The following is a 24,871-nucleotide window of genomic DNA, read 5'->3' on the forward strand; positions in this document are numbered from 1 at the left end:
GCATGGCTGTGGCTGCATCTTCTTTGTGAATATCATGCATTCTGCAGGGACGGAGTGATGGGGCTTCTGGCTAGGGCTGTGGGACTCACACGTGTCGCCTTTTTTGATGTCTCCCATTGTGAATGACTTCAGGCTGATTGCCCCAGGTTCCTGTTGTCTTGTAAGAAGCGGTACTTGCACCAAACCGGCATCAGCAGCCCATGCATGCCTTTTTCTGCCTAAGCTCACATACACTCTCTGCCTCGTGCTGGGAGGACTTCTCTCCCCTTTGATATTTGAGGCCATGTAATGGGTCATTCCCCTTTCTACATTAACAGGGATCTCTTTTCCTCTAGGATTTGCATGCAGCCACAGTCAACCCGGACCCCAGTTTAAAAGAGTTTGAAGGAGCAACACTGCGCTATGCATCCTTGAAACTCAGGTAGGGCATTCAGAGCACCTGCCGTAGTAATGAGTGGCTTTGTGCAGCTAGAGATTGCAATAGAATTCTAAGTCCAATTTTCTGTTTTTCTTTCTAGAAATGCCCCGCATGCTGATGATGATGATTCTTGTAGTATCAACAGTGACCCAGAAGCTAAGGTTTGTAAGAAAGTGCTTTCAGCGACCAGGTTAATATTCTTGCATCAAAATAATGACTTTGGATAACGGCCCAGTTTTTTACAAACCATCAACCCAGAGCCACTTAATAAGGAATTAGTCCTCAGTCCTCTCTCTTTCCTAATCTCCCCAACAATTAAAGTAAACCCCTCGGCCAAGTTAGGTTTGGGAGGATTTCTGTAATCATCACGACTCTGCTTGTATCTCACTACATCAGTTCTTTGTGCATCACAATAAGTTAAAATTATCGTTCGAACAGGTGGGCTTCAGAAGCCTTTGAAGGTAAGCCAGGCTATGCCTTGCAGTGCCATGGGAGGGGCGGTGAACAGGTGCCACAGACCCCTCACACCCACCTCCTCCAGGGCAGCCTCGCACCTGTGCAAAGCGAAAGTTCCTCCTCATTCCTGACCTAAACACAGGCCTGTTTCATGGTGGGGAACCAGCAGGACCAGCTGACGGGTATGCGACCTGTACAGTTGCACGGGGCCCTGCGCGGAGAATCAGGGCCCCGTGTTTTTCTGTGCAGTTGCTCTCTTGACGTTCTGCATACTTTTATCTTTGACTCTGTGCTCTGTAGATGAAGTGCAGTGGGGCAGTGGAGTGTGCCCCGGGGGGTTGGAGCCTTGCTTACGCACAGTCCTGCCACCTCCCTACCTGCGCAGTGTTTCTCAGCTGCCCGTTCCCCTGCTGCTTGGCACCTCAGGCCCTGCCACCCTCCCCATCCCTGCCCCCCACCCAGCAGTTACTGTTGCCTTCCACCCCTGTAGGGAGCTAGGTGTGAGCCTGGGGAGAGTTGATGCCAGGGACACAAACTCCATGGTGTCCCAGGAGGGGACAAAGTAGTGGCCTGCCCAGCTCAGGCGGACAGCACAGCAGTGAGTTCGCGGGTGACTCGGTGAGGCCCCGCCCACTCCCAATCCAGGTGCCTAGCGTGTCCCGGCACAGGTGTTGCAAACAGAGGGTTATCCATTTGCTGTGGGCTGGGGTGGTGAGTCCACGGGAAAGGGGGATTCTTGGCTCAGTTTCCCCACCCCTGGCCAGGACGTGGTGCGTCGGCCTAGCAGCTGATGGTCTGTAGCGGTGGGCAGCCTGTGATGGTCTGCACTCACCCTGTAAGTGTCCCCGTGCCCGAGAGAGGGTGACATTAAATGACAAGCAAAAAACACCGTTAGGAGTTGAGAGAGAGAATGCAGCAGAAAGGATAAAGCTTCATGTCTTAATACTTTTTACAGCTTTTCCCCCCCTGCTTTTTGAACAGGGGGCCATGTGTTTTCATTTTGCATATTTCATTTTCAGTTGCAAATTATGTAGCTGAACCTAGATATTTTTCTGAATCCCAAAGTAGATCTGTGTCTACGAATAAAACAGCAGATAGGTTCCTGTAGCAGTAGTTAAGTGGGAACACCGTGCAGGTTCAAAACCTTGGCTCCCTGGCCGGAAGCTGCCACATTGCCATTGGTTCTGTAAGAATCCCAGGGCTTCTCTGTTGCTCCTAGTTTGCTCAGCTTCCTTCTAAGCACAGCCTGATCAGGTTAAGGCTGCTCCAGAGCCAGCGGTGTTCTGAACAAGTTCTTGGTTGGCCTCTGACACCCTGGCCTTTAAAGATAAATCTTATGGCAAGGAAGGGAAGGGACCTAGTAAAACAGGAAGGCAGGCTGTGAATAATTTGCTTTGCTACCAAGTGTTTTATAAGGGCTATCAGCAAAGACTGGAGGAGGAAGGGCGAGCAGCAGCAATATTTTTCTCCACCCGGAAGGGCTGGGCCAGTGATGTCTGTAAAGCTGAGTGTGAAATTGACAAGAGTGGGCCGGAAGGGTGATGCATGGAACGGAGATTGAATGGGTAGCGGGAATTGGAGGTAATTGAGCTATTACCGAAGAGGGTGCTTTCTCTTTTTCCCCCTCAGTGGTATTGCTTACTGAACTCTTGATCTACCACTGTTCCGTTCCCAACGTGTCTATTCTAGCACCTATTAGGAATTTGTTTATGTTAATAAGGAGGCTCAGCTTTCTTAGAAGTAACTAAAGTTGTACTTAGTTCTAAACAAAAGAGCATGTGTATTGTATTATTTATTTTTTATCCTTTGTTCTATAAAAGATCTGAGGAGACTTATGAAAGCACTTACAAGCCACAGAAAAACATAAGGGAAGAATCAGTGCATCTGTCTGTACTGGGACAGTACATGGAGTTAGGACAGATCAGACTGGGGAGAAGGAAAAAGCATAGGACTTTTTTTCAGAGCATAGGACTTGGCATAGTTAAGAAAAGTGACCTTTGGGTCCATTTTTGTACCTCCAGGTGATTATTTCTACTGAGGACTTTTATGGTAAATGGCATGAATTCCTGTAAGGGCATCTCAGAATCTTGAAAAAACCTCTGCAAACTACACGTGCTTCTAACTGCCCCCATCCCACCCGAGATTCTGAAGGTGCCCCGTGCTATAGAAGGTCACTGTCACTCTTGAGGACCCTAAGTCTGTTGGGAGGGGGAAAGGGTCTCAGAACCCTGCTTTCTATGAATCACACTGTGCATGAGGGAAAAGCATCTCAGTTCCTTGTGGAATATAATGGTTTTTCTAGTGCTCTGTCATAAAATATTTGTAATAATGAATATTTATTGAGTGCTAACTTTTTGCCGAGCTTAGTCCTAAAGACTTCGTTGCTGTTGACTCTCATCCTCACAGAAATTCAAGGGGCTGACTGTCATTATTGCAGATGAGGAAAATGAGGCATAGAAGGTTGAACAGCTACTTAACTAGTAGAGTCAGGATTTGAATCCAGGCCATTTGGCTCCAGAGCCCAGGCTCACTAGACTGTCCAAAGAAAAGTCTCCCTTGGAGCTGCATTCAGGGGCCACCATCGATCAATGTGATCATTGTGCTTAACAATACTCCAAATTTATGTAAAGACACATAGAAGTTTGGATTTTGCTCATTGGAAGCAAAGGACAAACCCATTTCAAGTAAATTGGTGGAGGATTATGACAGCGTGGACCAGCTTCCCGATCTGACTTGAGGCAGAGATGAACCCTGGACTCTAGAAGTGGAATGGATGGGCTGCAGGTTTTTTCAGACCATCCCTCAGGGGTGTAAGTTCAACCAGGCTTATGATAAAAGTTGGGCCAGAACAGGAGGAAGCGGGGGCTGGAGTGGAGCTCATCTGTGTGTCTGGCGATTGGTCGAGCTGCCCACTTGAGATACCCCACACAGATGGCGTCCCTTTGGGGGAAATTGAGTCTTGCTGTCCTTCTCTGGAGGCAAGTCTCTCCACCTCCTGATGGAAGTGGGCCAAGGGAAAGCCTGCAGGGAAGGCTAAGGTGATCCTTCGATGCTGTTTCCAACAGCACTAAACGAAATTGTTTTTTTACAAATTTGGAACAAGTCCATTGGTTTAGAGCTGACTTTGATGAGGCCACTTTGGAGGTATTCCCCATCGCCACCACCCTCTGCCCTCTCCCATCTGCCCCCTTAGTCACTCCTCGCCTGTTTAATGCTGCCTGGGGCACCTAAGCAGGCAGAAGTGGCAAGATCTAGGTTCCCAGATGTTCACGCTTTCGATAGATCTAAAGATATCTAAAGGGTATCTTTAGTTAACCCTTTCCATTCTTTCAATTTGCCAAGGACTCAGGAACTGAGTGCCCCGCAAAGAAGCAGAAGGTATCCTTTCTTTAGGAAACAAAAATATTTAATTTCATGTACGATGGAATTCTAAATATAGTCCCCGAGGAATGATTACCAGAAAGATTATTATAGAAAATGTCTTCCTTACTCCCTCAATGAAACTTAGATGCTGGAAAAATAAAAGTCATTTTTAGACTATCAGGATATGAATCCTTCAGAATTCTCCCCAGCCACTCTGAGTCAGAGCATCTTGATAATCAGTTGTTCAGTGAAACACCTAAGTAGCAACATGAATGAACCCTTCCCCCCATGCCACCCCACTCCTGCAAAGGCAAAGTATTTTTATAACTCTGACAGTGTTTTATGAGCCTACCTAACTTTATATGCAGTAAATATTTTTTTAGTTGATTGCAGTATGTGCATGAGTTTTTATATAATTCTGAGCTCTTTAACTTTTATTTTAAAATAATTATAGATTTACAGAAAAGTCCCAAAGATATTGAGTTCCCATACACATTTCCCTAATAGTAACATCTTCATAATCACGGACAATTATCCAAACTAAAAAATTAATATTGGTACTGTCTTATTAACTGAAATAGGCTTTATTCATTCACATTTTCCCATTTTTTCCACTAATATCCTTTTCAGGACCTAATCTAGGATACTACATTGCATGTACTGAGCTCTTAAAAAACTACTTCACGTATTCCTTTCCACAATTCTCAGATTTATCATTCTTAATTCCATTATAATATTCCATTTAATTAATAGCACCATAATCTGTCTAGGCACCCAGTGGCCATAGGAACAATTTCCAGTACTACAGGGCAGAGTTACAACTTCATAAAAATAGGTGGTTTTTTTTCTTTTAAATCATTGCTTTGGTACAGGTTGCTAAAACGGTATTACCGTGTCAAAGGCTATGAACTTATGGCTTCTGTCATTTATCACAAAACTGCTTTTCAGAAAAGGCTACGGCGGCATATAATTCCATCTGTAATACCCTAGAAGACACCTTTATCCACTGCCCATTATTCTTTAGGCTTTGTCATTTTTACTTATTTACCTTATTTTATTGCATGTGAGCTACTACCTCCTACTTTAAAACTCCCCCCTCTTAAATTATCATCAACATAGGACATTTGTTTTGGTAGGTACAAAACCCTATGTTTATTATGAAACTCCGTGTTTCTGTCCTTTCTTGGCTGTCTTTTGCCCTTATTTTTCTATGCATTTTTTAAATAAAAATTTTATTTTGGAATAATTTTGGATTTACGGAAAAGTGACAAAGATAGTACAGAGAGTTCCTGTATACCTATCACCCAGCTTCCCCCAAGGTCCTATCTTACATAACCATAGTACACTTGTCAAACCTAAAAATGAATAGGGATACGAAACTATTAACTAAACACTTTATTCTGATTTTACCAGTCGTTCTTCTAGGTCCTTTTTCAGTTCCAGGATCTAACTCAGGACAGTACGTGGTGTTTAGTCCCTCTGCATTTTTAAATTCAAAACTTTGTTATTGTAATCTTAAAGATGTTTTTCTAATTATTTTTTTCTCTCTCTATTTTGCGTCACTGCTCCATGTGAAATGTTTTTAAATGTCTGCGTGTACAAGCTTTTTGTAGATAGTTGCCTCTTGTGCCTCATTTATCAAGAAGGCAATTTCTAGTCATGTCTGAGCGGCCAGGTAGCTTGCACTTCTGAATCCCCACGATTCTGCACTCTGCCCCCTGGGCTCATCCTACTACCTTAGAACCCTAATTTAGCCCTTTAAAACGTTCCTTTTCTCGTGGCATGTGGCTTATTGCTGGCCAAATGCTTGACTAGAATGATTAACCCTAAAATAAAAGCCAGTTTTAATTAAATTGTAGAAAACTGAATGCTTTGAAAAATATGTACGAATACCTTAGAGTGCTTTCCTCTCCTTTGTGTTCGCTATGCTCAGACTTCTGTAAAGGAAGTGTTCTGCCATCTTGTGGACAGTATTAAAATTACATCCCTAAAGAAATCAGCATTTCATTTGAAATCATTGAATGGCTTAAAGCTAGAAGTGATAATAAAGGTGATCGAATGGTCCTCCTTTACAGGTGAAAAAGTGAATCCCAGAAAATTTGTGTGCATAACTTTCCTAGGGTCCCACAATTAGTGGTGGAGATGGCATTCAAAGGTGGGTCTCCTGGGCCTCTGACCAGGAGTCAAGAGTGTGTAACAAATCATTTTCAGGATATTTGTGAGGAGAAGTAATTAGAACTGCTTTCAGAACACTGTTCTTTGGTATCCACAACAAGGGAACTGGGTAAGGAGGATTATTTTTTCCCAAGCATTAAATTCTCTGGGTTTCAGCTTCCTCGGCTGTAAGATGAATGTGTTATCGTCTCAGAAGTCACTTCTGGTTCTGAGAAATTTTCAGATCTGGAATGAAGTGAGCAGTCCTGATCTATGGCGTCTGGAGATTAAATAGTTCAGTCTGGTCTATCTCCAGATCTGGAGAAGGAAAGAAAGAGTAGTTTGAGCCCCGGGCTGGAGAGAGGGAGCTGGCTCCGTTTTCTGAACACACGCTCTGCCCACGCCCTGCACTGTGCTAGGCACCTACATGCAATTTTCCTGCAAACGCAAGGTACCGTGGTTGTTTCCCCCATATTACAGATGAGAAACTGGTGCTTTGAACAGGGTAAATAATTCATTTTATCACACAGCCAGTAACTGGTGGAACTGGGACTCAAACCTAGTTGTATTTGACTCCAAGGTCTAAGGGAGCGTCGTGCCCACCCACTCCCAGGGATCGTTTCCCTAAGCTTTATGGTCGCTGGCTGCCTGGGTGTCTGAGGTGGAGGTAGCAGGGATGTCAGAGGTAGGCAGGGTGGGGGGGACTGGAGAGTCATTGCTTGAGGACAGACTCCCCCTTCCTTTCCGGCTCTCCCAGATGGTCTGGCCCTTGGCAGTGCCTTTAGACTTTCCAATGCCCATATTGACAGATCCAGATTCAGTTGTTCTGGGGCCGGACAAGGTACTGCAGTTCTGCTAAGCTCTCGGGCGCTGCTTATGCTGCCGGCCTATACACAACACATCAAGCAGCAACAGTAAAAAGTTTGAAACCAGATAAATAAGGTGTCATTTCTGTGCATCCTCTGCAGTCTTCCTACACAGTACCTCCCAGTTCTGTCATGGCCACTTGCAGCCAGTTCCCAGCTGCTCGGGGATGTCTTTCCCAGGCACTGGTTTTCGTGAAAGCTTTGCCTGTCTCTGTCCTCTTTTGTTATAACCTGCCCCAGATGGAGAGAAAAGAGAAAGAGGTGATACACATCAGCTGGTCAGTAGGGTTGACAGAGGAACATCCTGAAGTGAACGGTGAATGAACATGAGATTCTAATATTCATCTGTAAGCTTTATTTATCTGTGCCCTCCCTTGGTTCCTATTCGCATAGATTTTCCTGAAATAATTATATTAGTGGCTACTGACTAGATTAGCACTAATAGATAAAACAGGAAGGGGTAGGGAGTATCTTTTCTCATTCAGATTTATTTCTGGTCTATGTAGCAAATTCGTTAGCAGTACTTAGCATTTGTATGGGATTTTTATGTTTGCATGTAGTTCTTAGAATTGATTTTTGTTCATGTGGCACGGGTTATTTTCTTTCAGAAATCCTGATCTGTATGAGAAGTTTGGGTTTGATTTCTGTTGTTGATTCATTAATTGAGTCAAAAACATTTATTGAATGCTTAATGTTAAAGGAAAGCTGTGTGTTACAGTGGCTAAGAGCATGGACTCTGGGCCCCGACTGCCTTGATTCAAAGCCAGCCTCTGCTACTTACTTAGCTGGGTGACCTTGGGCAAGTTACTTAGCCTCTCTGTACCTCAGTTTCCTCATCTAGAGAGTGGGCATAATAATAGTACCTATCCCACAAGACTATAGTAAACATTAAGTGAATTGATATAAACATAAGATCTATGTCAAGTGCTTAGAACCACCTCTATCATACTTTATGCATTAGACGTTATGACTCTTCTCTTACAAGGAGGAACGGCTATGTCCCCTGCCTTCACGGGGCAGACAACAAACAGGGAAATTCAGTGCATTGTGCTAAGTGCTGAGCTATCATGTCATGGATGCTGAGCTGGGGACATCTATCCTGGCTGGGAGTAAGGGGTGGCATATGGTTTTCCAGAAGGAGATGATGCCTAAACTAACGAGTGTACTTGCACTGCAGCGGGATTTAGCGATTCTCTCCCAAAATGTAAATGTAAGTGCTCAAGATTAAAAAATAATTTTATATGTAATTTTGTGTTCATTTTCAGCAAATGCTTTTAGGAACAGATCTATTAAGATGAGGCCCACCCATATTTGTCCAATACTGCAGATAACATTGTTTCTGTCGTCTGTTAATGTGTACGCATGTTACAAGCTATGCCCAAACTTGGTAGCTTAAAGCAACCATTGATTTTGCTCCTGAAATAAATTTTGTGGGTTCAGGAATTTGGGAAGGGCTCAGTGGCGCAGTTCCTTTTTGATCCACATGGGGGCATCTGGGGGCAGGTGGGGCTGGAGAATCCACTTCCAAGATGGCTTCTTCACTCACGTGCTTGGTGGCTCAGTGTTCCTTGGCCACTGTCTCTCTTCATGTGGCATCTCATCCTCCAGGGCCTCTCTGTGTGGCTTGGAGTTCTCACAGTGGTGGTCTCTGGGTAGGCAGGTGTACTTCTCACATGGTGTCTGGCTTCCAAGAAGCAGGAAGCTTCCTGAAGCCACCAGGTGAGACAAGGCTGTTTCAGGAGATGGCATCCCATCACTTCCACCCTGTTCTGTTGATCAGAGCAGTCACAGCCCAGACCCAAGGTGGAGACACAGACTCTACCTCTTGAGGGAGAGTGTCAGGGTCATGCTGCAGAGAGCATGTAGGATGCAGGGGAGAGGGTGCTTTATTCCTGCCATCTTTGGGACCTACAGTCTGTGACAGATGTTATTCTCACATTTTAGTTATTCAGCGAAAACGCCCTTAGTGAGGGGCATAACTGTCAACACAGTTGAATCAAGAAACCAAGGCACGGAGCCAATGACGAACATACCAAGTCCTGGCAGAATGAGATTTCATCCTCTCATGAACGGCTTTCAGGTTGACATTCACAAAGAGAAAATAAGGACCATCTCAGTCAAGCCTTAGGAGAGGTGGAAGGAGCACAGAGAGGCAGAGGTATCTGCCCAAGAGTGTATAGCTCGTCTGGGAAGAGCACGACTCGAGCCAGGCTCCTGACCCTGGTCCAGCGTGGTTTTTCCACGGAGCACGGTGACACTCACTGTCTCTTGGACACTGAGCCATTGGCCTTCGATACTCATTTTTGTCTCCGGGCCCAGAGGCCAGCTTTTGTGTTTCTAAAACTGTTTTCCTCCGTTTATTTGCCAACATGACCATGCATAATGCCGTGTTTCTGGCAGAGCCACGGCTCCCTTTCCCTTATTAACTTCTGGTCACTACGCTTGCCTGAATGAGCAGTTGAGGAGTTGGCAGCCACGCGAGCCCCCGGGTTTTGAAAGGCACCGTTGAAACGAGCTGCATTGTTATCTACCTGTCGGCAGCTGCGCCCTCTGGTGGGCAGATGCTAGATGGCTAATTAAGGAGAGGCAGACTTCCTTCTTCCCTTGAAGGAAGGAAGCAGGAAACAGGTGAGGTGATGGGCGGCCCCCAGCAGCAGGGGTGGAGGTGGGCATCCTGAGAGTGCAGGGGCAGCAGATGTGTCAACCTGGCCCCGTGAGATCCTGCCAGAGAATTCTGGGCCGTGGGTATTCTCAGAGCTGGACAGCCTCAGGTAGAAGCAGCAGCAGTGGTACCTTCATCGAGCAGGGCTGGGTCCTCTAGGAAGAGCCAGTTGGTCGAGCCCTGAGGGTGTCCCGAAGCTGGCATTCCGAGGCTGCCCAGAAACTTGACAACACATACCAGGCGTCCTCTTCTCGGGGCTGTTGCCTGAGAACTTAATGCTGGTGCCAGTACTGAGGCAGTACCGTGAACATTTCTTATTTATTTGCAGTTAATGAAACTGATAGAGAAATGATGGTTCCTCCTACAGGACTATTAGAATAATTCAGACACTGAGCCATTTTAGGTAAGCCACACTGTCCCCTCATGCCTATGCCTCCTGTTTAAAATCTTATTGAAGTGTGAAGCCACGATGATCAGAGCCTGAGTTCTCCGTCTGCTCCGGGCTCTGGTGCTTCTAAGGAAATGGTTTTAATAGTCAGGTTTGCATATTTTCAGTCTCTAAATTGACAGGAAGTGCGACAGCTCTCAACAGTTGTCTGTAACCAAGCCATCCATCCACTCATTCTACATATATTTATTCAACAACAGTTGCATGCAAGGTGAGATATCAATCAGACCGAGGAGAGGAGTAGAAGAAAGTAATACAGCAGAGAAAAATGGTAATCCCATTTAAGAGTGACAGTTACAATGTTACTGGACTTGAGAAAGAGACGATTTGAGTCTGTATGTGGAATTTCAGTTGCTTCCTGTTGAAGGAGACATTTGAGATCAGTTCACTGAGCATAGTCCATAAATAATTGAAATTGGCAGCCTAAGTGTTTATTAACAGACGGATGGATAAAGGAGATGTAGTATGTATATGCAGTGGAATATTATTCAGCCACAAGAAAGAAAGCTTGCTGTTTGTGACAAGCTTTGGACACGAATAGACCTTGAGGGTGTTATACTAAGTGAGATAAGTCAGACAGAGAAAGACAAATACTGTATGATGTCTCTTATAAGTGGAATCTAAAGAAGCCGAACTCTTAGAAGCAGAGTAGAAGGTTACCAGGGGCCGGGAACAGGGGAACTGGGGAGATGTCGTTTAAGGGGACACACCTACGACTAGTAGATAAGTAAGTCCCGGGGAGTCAATGCACAGTGTAGTGATTATAGTCAACGATACTGTATTGAAAACTTCAAAGTTGCTAAGAGACTAGATCTTGATTGTTCCCACCACAGAAAAGAAATGATAAAAATGAGACATGATAGAGGTGTTAACGAATGCCATGGTGGTGGTCTTACTGAAATATATAAATGTATCAAACCAGCACATTGTACACCTTAAACTTACACAAATGTTATATATCAATTATATCTCAGTTTTTAAAAATTAATTTAGAAATAACTCAATTGACCTTAAAAGATCCTCAGACTAAAAATCACTTCATTAAGACTGTGCTTAGCTGATGAACCAACACATTCTTTTTTTTTTTTTTAATTTATTTTATTTATTTGTTTTTGGCTGTGTTGAGTCTTCGTTGCTGCGCACAGGCTTTCTCTAGTTGCAATGAGCAGGGGCTACTCCACTGCGGTGGCTTCTCCTGTTGCAGAGCATGGGCTCTAGGCATGCAGGCTTCAGTAACTCTGGCACAAGAGCTCAGTAGTTGTGGCTCACGGGCTCTAGAGTGTAGGCTCAGTAGTTGTGGTGCACGGGCTTAGTTGCTCCACAGCATGTGGGATCTTCCTGGACCAGGGCTCGACCCCGTGTCCCCTGCCTCGGCAGGTGGATTCTTAACCACTGCACCACCAGGGAAGCCCAAACCAGCACATTCTTACCCCACGTCTCCAGCCAGACAACACTGCAATTCACCTCCTGTGGGCACAGAGCAAAAATGTGTCTCTTTGGATTCCCTTACAGTCTCTCATTCTCTCAGCATACCTGCTGCTCAGGAAGGGGACACAGGTCCACACCCAGGGCCCACTTTTCTGCTCCAGCCACATTCCCAGTGGTAGGTTTGACCAGCAAGTGACCCCTGTCTCTACTGAAGCTGGAACGTTGGCCCATGTAAATGACACATGGACCCTAGAAGCAAGAATATATGATTTCTCAAAAAGCCCTTCTCCTGAGAGCCGTGATTTTTTTCAGAGCTGTGAGTTCAGATGAGATCTATAGCAACCTATTTTATAGAAAATGTCAGTTTTCCCTCTTCACCTAATGCTATAGGCCAGTGTCACTTAGCAACTCAAATACTATATGAAGCTCATCTCTCCTTCTTCAGATATTCTAATACATGTCTGCCCTGTTTTGGTTGAGATCTAGAAACAATAAAATGAATGGATATCCAGCGTAGACCTTCATCATTTGGCAACGGTAGAGGATTGGGCGGAGAAGGAAACTAACGTTGCTCTGATTCCAGCCATGTGCTGGGCACCCTACTGGGTGCTTTACTTGCAGCGGGCCATCTGATTCTCGGAACAGCCCTGCAAGGGGGCGGGTGATGTTGTTATCCCACTTTACAGATGAGGAAATTGAGATTCAGAGAACCCACGTCACTTTCTTAAAATCACAGATCAGTTGTATGGACGAACTGCAATTTGAGCCTGAGTGAAGCGGACTGTAAAGCCCGTGTTCTGATAATAAAATATGGTGATGATTGCCGATGTTATTGAGCATTTAGTATGTTACGGGGCACACATGTACCAAGGTGGTTTGGGGCCATTATCAGTAAGCTCAGTTTCTGTCTTTCAGGCTTATCTAGCACCTCCGTAAAAGGCAGTAGCAAACACTCCCATGGGACTGCCACTGTCCTGCTTTCCCACAAACCCCAGGAGCTGTGTTCTTTTATTTCTCCTATTTTTAGTTGAAGCTGAGGCACAGAATCCTACATGACCTGCCCACAGTTTCGGAGCTGATAGATGGCCGAGCTGAGATGTGAACCCAGGCAGTCTGGCTTCAGAGACCAAGCTTTTAACCTCTGGGCTGTCCTTCCTCTTGTGTAGGTGGGCCTTCCCGTGGTCTTGCAAGCATGCCTTTGGTTTGGTTCTCTGAGTCCCTGTGTGATTGTTGTGTGGGAGTTCTATACCATGAGCTCAAGTTCACCTGAAGATGTGCCACTGTATGAAAGATTGAGAGGAAAAATAAAATATGTTTTTATGTGTGTGTTTTGGTTTTGTGTGTATGTGTGTGTCTTTTAGTGGATTACCCAAGTACTTGACTCCCGGTGAATGACAAAAGAGGAAAAAACAGCTAGAGTCTTTGTCTCTAATGCAGGGCCATGTTCCAAGGGGAAAGGGTATGAAGTAGGAGCTGGAATCCCTGGGTTCTGGGCCCTGTGCTGTCGGGGATGAGCTGTGTGATTTCGTTAACCTCTCTGAACATCACTTTTCTCATCTGTAAAATGGGATGGTTCTAATGCATAGTCTGGGAGACTCATAGTATTACTGTGAAGACCAAGTAAGATGTTATACAATAGCAATGTTTTGCTGTACAGCACTAGCTAAACGTGACGTATGGTTTTGGTCTTCCAAAAGTTTCTTTAAAAATTCGGATGTAATGGTTCCCAGCAGCCCCATCAGTCGTGGTGATTTACGCGTTTTTGCTGCTCTGTAGGTCCCATCAGCTGGAGGCTGTGTGGGACTAAGCCCAGTCCCAAGTATGCCATCTTTAAGGCCACCCTCCCTCTCCTTCTAATCCATTTAGTTTGGGAATCATTTTGGCGATCACAGTATTACAATGTGTCATAGCTTAAGTGAAGCAGCATTACTTTCTTTTTTCTAGACCTTAGAAATAAAATAGGAAATGTCTCGTAACACACTGGTTATTAATGAAAATGCAGATAGTACCAGCTTATGTAAGTTATACGAGGAGCTTTAATCTAATTTTTGGAACGGAGGCAGTGGTGTTAGGAATAAAGAATTTCCTTGTGTCAGTGGGATTGAGTGTTTGGTGCCTCATCTTATAGACAAAACAAACCTTGAACCAGGTTTTTGACTTGTTGCCGTTTGTGCGTGTGTGTGATTTCTCACTTTACGTAGAGCATATTGCTCTCCCCTTTTTCTGTATGTTAGGGCGAATTTATGTGAAGCCTTCATCAATTCAGAATTGCTGGGTGGTTCACCTGGAATAGCAGTGAAGCACTTGAGTTCAGTAACGCAAGCCTTCCCTTCCTAGTGCGCTAGTGCCCGGGTAGAAGCCCAGGCTGGTCTCAGCCTCTAGAGTTCTGGTTGAAAAGCTTTGGGCTTCAGCCACCAGGAGCTTTATACTAGCTTTTAAGAAAAGAAGAGTTACTCCAAAGTTCTATGTACATATTATTGACATCGAAGTTGCCCCCCTTTTACAGGAGACTCTAGATTGTTCCTTCCTTAGTTGCTACTTCTCCCCAGCATTTACAGCGACTTCAGAGATTACAAAGACTGCCGAAAAGTGGGGGACTGCAGCAGAATCTGGCCTGCTGCCGTTAACAGCATTCAAGTACTCGTATTGTCCACAAGATGAGTTGATAAATAATGTAGCATTTGTAAAACATTTTCCCAAAAATCTTTTTTTCAACTTATTAAAAGTTAACATGGGGGGAAAAAATTGACCCAGGAAGCTGAGAAAGTCACCAGTGGCCCATAGCGTATTTTGGCATCACGTTACGTACGGAACCTCCCCATTCCTCTAACGTTCTTTGCGGACCTCTCTCTATGAAAGATTCAAGGCCGCAGAGGCGAGCGCGCGCCAGAGCTAACTGTGTACTGGCGGGGTTGTGATGTGTGTGCTAGGTGAGGCTGGTCCCCGTTCCCACAGAGCAAGCTGTGTGGAGTTAAGGTAATGCGGTTTCGCCAGCCCTAGGGCACTCCACATTGTGAATAAGTGAAGATATTCTCAAGACAGAAAAATACATTTTATTTTGTGTCCTCTTTTATGTGCTTAAGTGGAACTACCATCTTCTCCTTCAAGACGTAAAGACTCTTCCCAAAGCAGTTCGAAAGATGGGATGGTTGAGGTTCTCACGTATTGTCATGAAGTAAGTTTCACAGAGGTTGTATTTTACATGCAGAATCGTAACCTAGGTACAGAATAAATCTCGTGTCTCTGGTCTGGTCATCTCTGTTGAAACAGGAACATCAGTGGGGACAGTTAACGTCCTACTTTGAAAGCTTTGCCCCAGGAGTAAAGAGTCCACAGCCCCCTTGGTAGAGGGTTTCTTGTTTTAGTATCTCTTTTCCTTAAGAAGTTCATCATTACTGCTTTCCAGATTCTTCGTGTCTTTCCAGAGCCCCTACCCCTTGCTCGACGCCCTAGGTAGAAGGATGACTTTGGGTTGCATTTTCCCCACACTTTTTCAACTGCTTCACGGTAACGCTTCTCATTCTTCTCTGAGAAAATTAATGCAGGCTCCCTCCACCTTTCTTTACAATTCACAGGACTCATAGCACTTTGATTAGTTTTGGTGATTTTTCTCAGGATACCCTGCATCTTCTCCTTGGAAGAAAAAAATGAATCAACAGATATTAAGTGCTGCTGGTGTGTGTGGCACTTACGTGGGCATTGTGGGAGAAGAAAAACACACACAAGGGCTCCCTGACCTCAAGTGGCTCCTGGGAGAGGGATACGGTGTTGAGAATCAGGACACCCCACTGCTCACCTGTACTGGCCGCTCACAGGCCAGGAGAGCCTGGATGAGTCACCTCCCCTGATGGGCCTCATGAGTCAAGCAAAGGGGACGAGCAGAGCTTTGAGTTCAGCTCTGAAAACAAGGCTCAGAGGCTAATGGGGGAGGTGGCATTAATTCAAAGAATAGTAGAGCATTAAGAGGTGAGCTACTGAGTATCTACCGTAAGAGTCCAGGAAAAGGGGAGATGAATTCTCCTTGAATTTGGACCAGCAGCCTCTGGCCCAAATCACTGGACCTCCACCCCAGGTCCATTCAGGGGGCAGGGCTGCAGTGGTCCCACAGGCAGCAGTCATGAGCCTCGGGCAACAGCAGGAGCTGCCGTGACCCGAGGTGCCCTGGCCCCGAGGCTATGTACCCTGAATAATGCGAAGTTCTCTCTCCCTCCCTCTGCCCTCTGCCCCTTCCTGCCAGGAACTCCTCTCTGCCCCCGTCTGTAAGTCTCCAGCAAGGCTCGCCTCCACTAACTGCTTACTTCCATCTCGAGGCTTTGTGACAGCGTCCAGTCTGCAGTCACTTCCCTTGGACTTTGGGGAATCCATTGCCTTGCAGCATTCTCTGGGCCCTCCCTTCTCCATGGTTATTTCGTGTGACCACCAGGGAAGTCTTAGAAGTTTCCGCTTTCTGGACCTACAGCGTTCCTTAAGGCTCCTTCTTTCCTTGTGTCCACACACACACACAGGATAAAACCCGAGTGTACTTGAGACACAGGTGTGTTTCCTGCTTGTGAGGAGGGGCCACAAGGAGCCTCTGGTCAATCTGTCTTCAGATGAAGTCCTGGATAGTCTGTTCTTCAGATACCTTGTCACCTCTGGGAGTAGGTTTTTAGCCTTTAGTCTATTGCTGGAAATGTCCTCCGTTTTAATATCTCAGCTCTGTGAACATGCGTTCCTACCCTACAAACTCAATATAGCTAATTTGAAGCAAAGTCTTTAAAGCAACTACTTAAAATACTTCTTTCTTCTTGAATTGCCATCAATGTCTTGGAATAGCGAGTGATCATACTTACTTCATCTTTGCATGACACAGTGATTCCAGTGGGTCAGGTACCATCTCAGTAAGTGGCGGTGACTAAGGGAACCCTTTAGGGACAGACTTCCCTGCCCACTGCACCCCGCACAAGACAGACACTCATTCTTGTTAGCGGCAACTCTGTGCAGTGCTCTCGGGGACTCGGGTCTACTCATTTGTGAAATGAGATGGTCGGGTTCCGGGATCCCCAGATCCCTTGTGCTCCGGGTCTCTGTGCAGTGGGCAAAGGCTCTGGCCGTGTGTGTACCGTGTAGACTTCTGGGAGTCAGCTTCAAGAGCGAGGACCTGGTGAATGCTCCCTTAAGGGGTGCTCAGTCAACAGCTGTGCTTTTAATTGAGGTCTTTGTAGGTCTTCCCACTTTATGAGTTTACTGCATTCATCTCAGACACTGTAAAAAGTTGCAGATTTTTCCTTTCTTCGTGAGCAATGCAGTTTTAAAAAAAAACTTTCTTAAAAGCCAGCAGTAAAAACTACCATCAGTCCCAATAATGATGATGAGTATGGCTTTTACCAGGCACCAAATACTGCTCAAAGCCTACTTGATGTGTATGAACTCATTTAACCCTCACAGCGATCAGATTCTGTGCTTAGGGGCGGAGGAGACTGCCGACCAAGCCCCTGCCTTCATGTAATTTGTGTCCCAGTGTGGGGAGAGAGAGAAACAGCAAAACACAGAAAGTAGAATATACATACATGAGGTGAAAATACATTAGGTGAAAATACGGAGAAAAATAAAGTAGGGAAAAGAGCTAGACAGTGCTGGGAGGGGTTGCAGTTTTAAAGAGTCCGGGAAGGCCTCCTGAGAAGGTGACATGAGAAAGATGTGAGGGAGGGAACCAGGGAGGTAAGGGGGAGCCTGTGGGGAGGAGGGATCCGCCTGGAGGCCAGCGACGAGAGCCCAGGGCTCCGTGGTTCCTAGTCCCACCTACACCGGCTATACCCAAATCCAGAAAGCTAGAGTGATCCAGTCCCCCTCCACCACCCTGCGCCCCCCGGCCTTGCTCTAGGAGGAAGGGCAGGTATGGTTGGTTCTCACTATTGTAGTGGGTCTATAAGGCTCTGTAAAGGCACTGCCAACACTGAATTAGCAAACGCTGAAAAACAGTATTCCTCGGGAAGGTGCAGAGTTCGGTTCCTGCGAGCCTCTGGTCACATTTTTGTCAGCCTGTCAATACATAACCTAATGTTATGTGTGTTTCTGTTGAAAGACACCTGACTTAATACATAGTGTTGATTCATTAGCCTTGAGCCTACGGTCAGCAGCACTGACTCACGCCTGAGTGAAGCTCATCGAACACATGGATCTTCTCCAGAAAGCACATTACAGCCTTCTCCCGCCAGAACACTAGACAGCATTTCAGTGCTACACTTGGAGGCCGTTTTAAACAGCGAAATCACCAAGGAAAAGCACACGCACATATACAAAAAGGTGCTAAATAGACCACGGAAAGGGCACTCCTTTGCAGTATGAGGGCTGAAACAAGAAGACTTGTTCAACCTCAGCTGGGAACATGCAAACCCAGATTTTTTGCCAGTCTTTGCATGTCCACGAGTGACCACAAACGTGCCACAAATATTGATGTGGAGGTTGCAGATAAATGTCGGAGAGTAGGTGAATGTGCAAATACGGAATCCGCAAATAATGAGGATCAACTGTATTTGCAGTTGAGCTATTTAGAGGAAGGATTTATTCAAGACCCACGTGGCATCATTCTTAGTGGGGTCATCTATTGGGCGCATTTTAGAAGAGGATCAAATTCGTTCTGAATCGCCTCAGAAACAGCAGCGTTTGGCTAAGTGTTATTAAGAATGGTACTCTGTTTATTTGAGTTTTGCATTTTTCCGTGTTGCAAATAGATTTGGTACTAGCTGACATTGGATCTGTAACCTCCCAGTCTCCCCAGTGTCCCGGCCCCGACTATGCCCAGGTCTCCAGGTCCCCAGCCCCCAACGCAGAGGGTACAGTCTGTCTCCTGACCTCAGGCTCTCTCTGCTCCTTCCTTTGGATCAGCATCCCCTCTAGAGCTCACATGGCCATCTTGCTCGCCCCAGCGAGATAAAATGGCCAGCTTTATGTGCAGAACTTGAGTATTCATTATGGTTTTACTCTGTGCTTTCTCTGCAAATAACATTTCTCAACAGAAAGAATATAAATCTGTAGTGTAAATCAGCCATGTGGACCATACGACTTGCCTCTCAATCTTTTCCAAGACTCCTGTATGGGAAAACTAAAAGACCACTCACACTTCCAGGGTGGAACAATGGTTTCCCAGGAGTGAAGACGTCTGCTGCTTCTGGCTCCAGCCAGCCTCGCTGCTGGGCCTGGACGGGCATGGGCTCTTACTGAAGCTGTGAGAGAGTGGGCCGTGAGCTGATGTTACTGCCACAGACTCAGCTTTTATTGGCATTCAGGTGTCTCCAGCTCAAGAAGTTCCCTTTTGTGCAACACGTTCGCTGTCCCACCAGGAGAAGTTTCTGTGGTTACTGTCAGATTCTGATTCTCCCGGGCCTTGGGCTGCTGCGGCGGGTCGGGCTGTCCGGGAGGGGCTGTGATTGGGCGTTTGGCCGGTGGGATTTGATAGGTGCCTTAGTTGGACATGTCAGGCATCGGGTTTAAGAAGTGCGCCTACCCTCCCTCCCTTCGTAAGAGAGCCACCGTTTCCTATCATGTAAGAAATCATCCTCTGTGGAAGCTTTTGAATTTTTGAACAGTTGAACAAAGTATTGAGTTCTACACTTGTCCGTGTTGCTTGGGTAAGTGTAGGGAATGGTCCACATTGTACTCCCCAGAGGCTTGGCAGTCTTGCTCCATGTCCAGAGGGACCCATCTGATGAGCCGGTCCTTGTAGCGTCTCAGTGGTCTTTAGCTCAGAGTCAGGGTTGGGACGGAGGGACAGCATGACAGTGAGGTGTCTAGATCCCACTGGCACCTAAAGGGGACATTAGCACAAAGCACTGCCAGGGGACTCAACTCCAGGACAGGACTCTTGGTCCAGCCGGGTGCCCAGAGTGTGGATCAGGAACCAACTGGAAGTCCAGAGAGAAGGGCTGCAAACACAGCAAGGGCTCAGGTTGTTCCTCAGTGCCTGTGTCCCAGGACCCTTAAATGTGGGCTTCTGTCTGCAGGGCTGTGTCAAGGCCCCACCAGCTAGTGAAGGTGGGGCTCCTGATAAGCCGATAAGGCTGGATTGGGCCCCAGGCAGGGATTAGCCTCCAGAAGGACTGGCCCTCCGGTTTCACAGTGGAGGCACTTGGAGGCACGTGATACCTGACTCTAGCTCGCATTACTGGCTACATGGATATTTTTATATGACTTTTATATCACTAGGCATACCCGAGATCAGATTTGTTGATAATTTAGAGCTAATCATAATAATAGCTTACACACTGAACACTTACCATGTACCATTCTAGGCACATTAGATGCACCGTACTATTTATTTCTCCCAATGTTCCTTAGGACATAAGTACTATCATTGTCTCATCTTACAGATTAGAAAGCTGCATCACTCAGGAATTAAGTGGGCGTCTGGGATGCAAACCTGGGTGCTCTGGCTTCATAATCCAGGCTGTATGCATTTGCTATGGTATAAGTGGCGATGCCAGGCTCTCTACCAGTGCTTGGTACACCCCCTTGAGTTCTCACCAGCGTCTGTGGCGTTATCCCTCCAAGGATGCAGAAACTTAGGTCAATTGACTAGCCTAGGGCCCAGCCAGGTTGAGGACTCCCAGTCAGATCCGGTCCACTCTTGCCACCGTACCTCGGTCTGCCTCCAGCTCATGTGTCTTCATTTGACAAATATTTTTTTTTAACTAATTGTATTATTTATTTATTTATTTTTGGCGGCATTGGGTCTTTGTTGCTGCACGCGGGCTTTCTCTAGTTGCGGCGAGCGGGGGCTACTCTTCGTTGCGGTGCACAGGCTTCTCATTGCGGTGGCTTCTCTTGTTGCGGAGCACGGGCTCTAGGCGCGTGGGCTTCAGTAGTTGTGGCTCACAGGCTCTAGAGCGCAGGCTCAGTAGTTGTGGCTCACGGGCTTAGTTGCTCCGTGGCACGTGGCATCTTCCCAGACCAGGGCTCGAACCCGTGTCCCCTGCATTGGCAGGCGGATTCTTAACCACTGCGCCACCAGGGAAGTCCGACAAATATTTATTGAGCATGTAGCGTGTGCCAGACCCACTTTTGGGTGGCAGGCATTCAGAGGTCCACAGAACAGGCCTGTTCTCAAGGAGCCTCCTTTGGATTCAGTGCTCCTGTTTATAGAACAGCTAACGTAGAGCAAAGAATGGTGAGAGCAAGACAAGGCCTTGGATCAAGCCAGTCCACAGCTGAGTCACTTTGCTGCACTTCACTGAGCTGGTTTCCTCTTCTGTAAAATCATGACAGTAATCCACCTTGAGTACTAAACCTCAGATCAAATTCCAGCTGCTGCGACCTTGGGCAGTTCAGCTCAGCTCTCCAGACTCAGTTTCTCACATGTATAATAAGGAGCTCCTGCTTTGTAGGGTTGTGAGAACATGTTGTGCTACGTGCTGTAAGGCATGAAGCGTTGAGAAAATGATCTATAAATGTCAGTGCCGCCTTGCTTTCCCCTCCAAGTCCAAACTCTTAATTTTGTGTACAAAATACTCAGCACAGAGTAAATACTGGCTAAATGGCACAGCTAGAAAGACGATGACGATTGTACGTGAAGATGTCAGATGCAATATATCTGCAGGTTTATGTTTAAATATGCACCTAGGTCTCATTTGTTCTGTGACATTATGGAAATACCGGGCTAAGTCTCTTGGTTGAACCCACCTCCACTCAACTTTTCCATTGATAAAAATAGGCCTCATAATGCCGGCCTGGTTCCTGGGCAGGAAATGACTAATACAATCAACTGTTTATGTATTAAATCACAACCCGGAGGCCTGTGTCTTGCACTAGCGATGAGTCCCCGAGCATCCTGGCCATTAAGACGGGGAAGCAGGCTCCCTCTGCTTGCCTCTCTGCCCATCAGCCTGTGGCGGGCTGGTGGTTAAAACTGGAGTGGATTTCCTCCAGAGGATGAATCCTCCTGTTGGCCAGTCTGAGCATCCAGTCAGACTTACATTTCCCTCTGTAAATTAATAAATTGACATTCTGGTGTTTGTTTTTAAATGTATATAAATTCCTCATAATGTGGTGACAGTTCACCCTCCCCGGTAACAGATGAGCGACCGTCACTGTGGACGTTGCCACGGGACGCTGGCCTTTCTTTCATTGAAGAAAGCCTTTCATGGGAGAAAAAGGGCAGGACCTGGGCTGAGGCGCCCCAGAGGCCTCAGCGCTGCACTAGCTGCCCCTTAGCCCCTCCCACAGGTTGTCCCAGAGTCTAACCGCCCTAGGCCTTCCCAGAACACAGTGGGAGCAGCTGTGCCCTGGCCTAGAGGGATGAGAGCACAGGCATCAGACAGTGGATTACATTTGATTTCCTTTGCCCCCGTGGAGACTCCTTACCTCCAGGGCTCTGTTACCGGGAGTAAGGGGTTGGGAGGGAGAAGGGTGATGGTGCCCCCGGATGGACAGTGTGCACAAGAGCACCCAGACCACCACTTCAGGGCTAGTTAGTGCCTTGTGGTAGGGGCTCTCTTAGACCTCTGAGAAGTCTCAGGGCCAGCCTGGAGCAATAAAGCTAGACCTGGGACGGGTACGAGGGTTGAAGTACTCATTCCCTGCTCAGGGGGGGCTTTCCTTCTCCTCAGCCTCTTCCCGCCCTTGAATTCTCTGGGGCCTCTTTTTTTTTTTTTTTTTTTTTTGGTACGCGGGCCTCTCACTGTTGTGGCCTCTCCTGTCGCGGAGCACAGGCTCCGGACGCGCATGCTCAGCGGCCATGGCTCACGGGCCCAGCCGCTCCGCGGCATGTGGGATCCTCCCGGACCGGGGCACGAACCCGTGTCCCCTGCCTCGGCAGGCAGACTCTCAACCACTGCACCACCAGGGAAACCCCTCTCCGGGGCCTCTTTAGAGTGGGACCAGGACTCCTGACCTCTGGTCTCAACCTGGTCTAGCTGTTGAGAGCTTAAGATTCTGGGGGAGCGCATGTGCACATGTGCACGGTGTGTCAGGTTGCGCGAGGGTTATAGGTCCTCTCTGAGGTCCCTGGGTGTAGAGTGAGGTATGCCTGCCCTCCACCTCCCCTTTAGGAAAACCAGCCATGTTACGGCTCCTAGGAGGCAGCATGGCGTGTTGACAGGGATTTGTCAGTACATGAACTTGAGTTTGAATGCCAGCTCCACCATATGCTAGCTGGTTACCTTAGGTTTGTATACACCACTGTATTAATCTACTCGGGCTCCCATAACAAAATACCACGCAGGTTGGGTAGCTTACAGCAACAGAAATTGATTTCCTCACAGTTCGGGAGGCTAGAAGTCCAACATCAAGGTGCTGGCAGGTTTGGTTTCTCCCAAAGCCTCTCTCCTTGGCTTGCAGACGGTCACCTTCTCACTGTGTCCTCATGTAATCTTTACTATGTGTGCTCACATTCCTGGCGTCTCTTCTTCTTTTTATAAGGACACTAGTCCTACTGGATTAAGCCCATTTTATGACCTCATTTAATCTTAATTACCTTTTTAAAGGCCCTATGTCCAAATATAGCCACATTGGGGGTTAGAGCTTCAATATATGAATTCTGAGAGGACACAGTTCAGTCCATAACAACCACTCTGTGCCTCAGTTTCCTCATCTGTAAAATAGGAATAGTAATAACATCTATCTCATATGTTGCTATGAGTTGACTAAATAGGTAAAAGAAAGTGGCACACACACACACACACACACACACACACACACACACACACACGTACTGCCCCTGGTTCCTGACCCAGAGCTCCTAAATCCTTTGGAATTTCCTGGACGATAGCAGTGTCTTGTTCTAATGAGGTGACTCTAGGTAGGCTCCTGGATTGGGGCTGGTCACCAGAAAGACCAAGCCATGATTAGAAGCTTGGAATTTTCAGTCCTACCCCCATTCTCCAGAGAGGGGATGGAAATGGAGTTAATGATCAATCATACCTTCATCATGTGAAGCCTCTATGAAGACCCCCTAAAGTACAGGCCTCAGAGAGCTTCTGAGTTGGGGAACACGTGAAGGTGCTGGGAGAGTGGCGTGATTGGAGAAAGCCTGGAGGCTGCACGCCCTTCTCACACACCTTGTCCTCTTCCATCTGGATGTTCCTGAGTTATACCCTTTTATAATAAACTGGTGGGCTAGTAAGTAAACTTCCCCTGAGTTCTGTGAGCCACTCCAGCAAATTAATCAAACCCGAGGAGGGGGTCACGGGGGCCTCCAATTTGTAGCCGATTGGTCGGTCAGAAGCACAGGTGGCAACCTGGACTTGCAGTTGGTGTCTGAGCGGGTGTGTGTGGCAAGCAGCCTTGTGGGTCTGAGCCCTTAACCTATGGGATCTGACTCTCTGTCCACGTAGATGGTGTCAGGATTGAGTTAAATTGCAGCACACCCAGCTGGTGTTGAAGAGACTTGCTTGGAGTGGGGAAAACCCCCCTCACATTTGGTGACGAGGAGGGTCAGAAGTGAAGCGTTCTGGGTGAGTAGTAAAGGAGAAGTGGATTTTTCCCACTCGTTGTGTAATGTGTGCACAGACACTCGTAATAAATGCTGGGTGTGACACTGTTGTCCGCCGCCTCTTTCTCGCCCACTTCAACCCCCTCCTCACCACCACATTCACAAGTGTTAGTTAGCATCAAGTGTGACGACCACAGTGCCGCAAAGTCAGATTTTCCAAAATGTTTTATGAAGCCTTAAACTTGCCAGGGTTCCTTTAGGAGTCAGTTTCCTCTTCTCAAAAATGGGTAGAATACCTCATTCACTTCATTGTGAGAATTAAACTAAATTGAATTAGGTAATCAATGAAGAGCCTGTATCATAGGAACAAAATAAGTGCAAATTCCCTCCCTCTTCCTTCTCGTTCTGAAATCCCCTCACCTAAGCACTACTGAGAATTTTTTTTTTAACATCTTTATTGGAGTATAATTGCTTTACAATGGTGTGTTAGTTTCTGCTTTATAACAAAGTGAATCAGTTATACATATACATATGTTCCCTTATCTCTTCCCTCTTGCGTCTCCCTCCCTCCCAGCCTCCCTATCCCACCCTTCTAGGTGGTCACAAAGCACCGAGCTGATCTCCCTGTGCTTTGTGGCTGCTTCCCACTGGCTATCTATTTTACATTTGG

The 24,871-nt window shown here is 46.7% G+C and overlaps 1 protein-coding gene across 17 annotated transcripts in view; it reads left to right on the top strand.

Moving 5' to 3' along the window:
- Positions 1-24,871, top strand: part of APBB2 (amyloid beta precursor protein binding family B member 2) — a 384,909-nt gene that overhangs the window by 273,870 nt on the left and 86,168 nt on the right. For all 17 annotated transcript variants that reach the window (XM_049709563.1, XM_049709564.1, XM_049709570.1 and 14 more), the window contains 2 exons: positions 336-421; positions 519-579. In XM_049709563.1, coding sequence (XP_049565520.1) covers positions 336-421; positions 519-579 — 147 coding nt within the window. The remainder of the gene's footprint in view (positions 1-335; positions 422-518; positions 580-24,871) is intronic.

This window comes from Orcinus orca, chromosome 4 (genome assembly GCF_937001465.1).
Source record: "Orcinus orca chromosome 4, mOrcOrc1.1, whole genome shotgun sequence".
NCBI lineage: Eukaryota > Metazoa > Chordata > Mammalia > Artiodactyla > Delphinidae > Orcinus > Orcinus orca.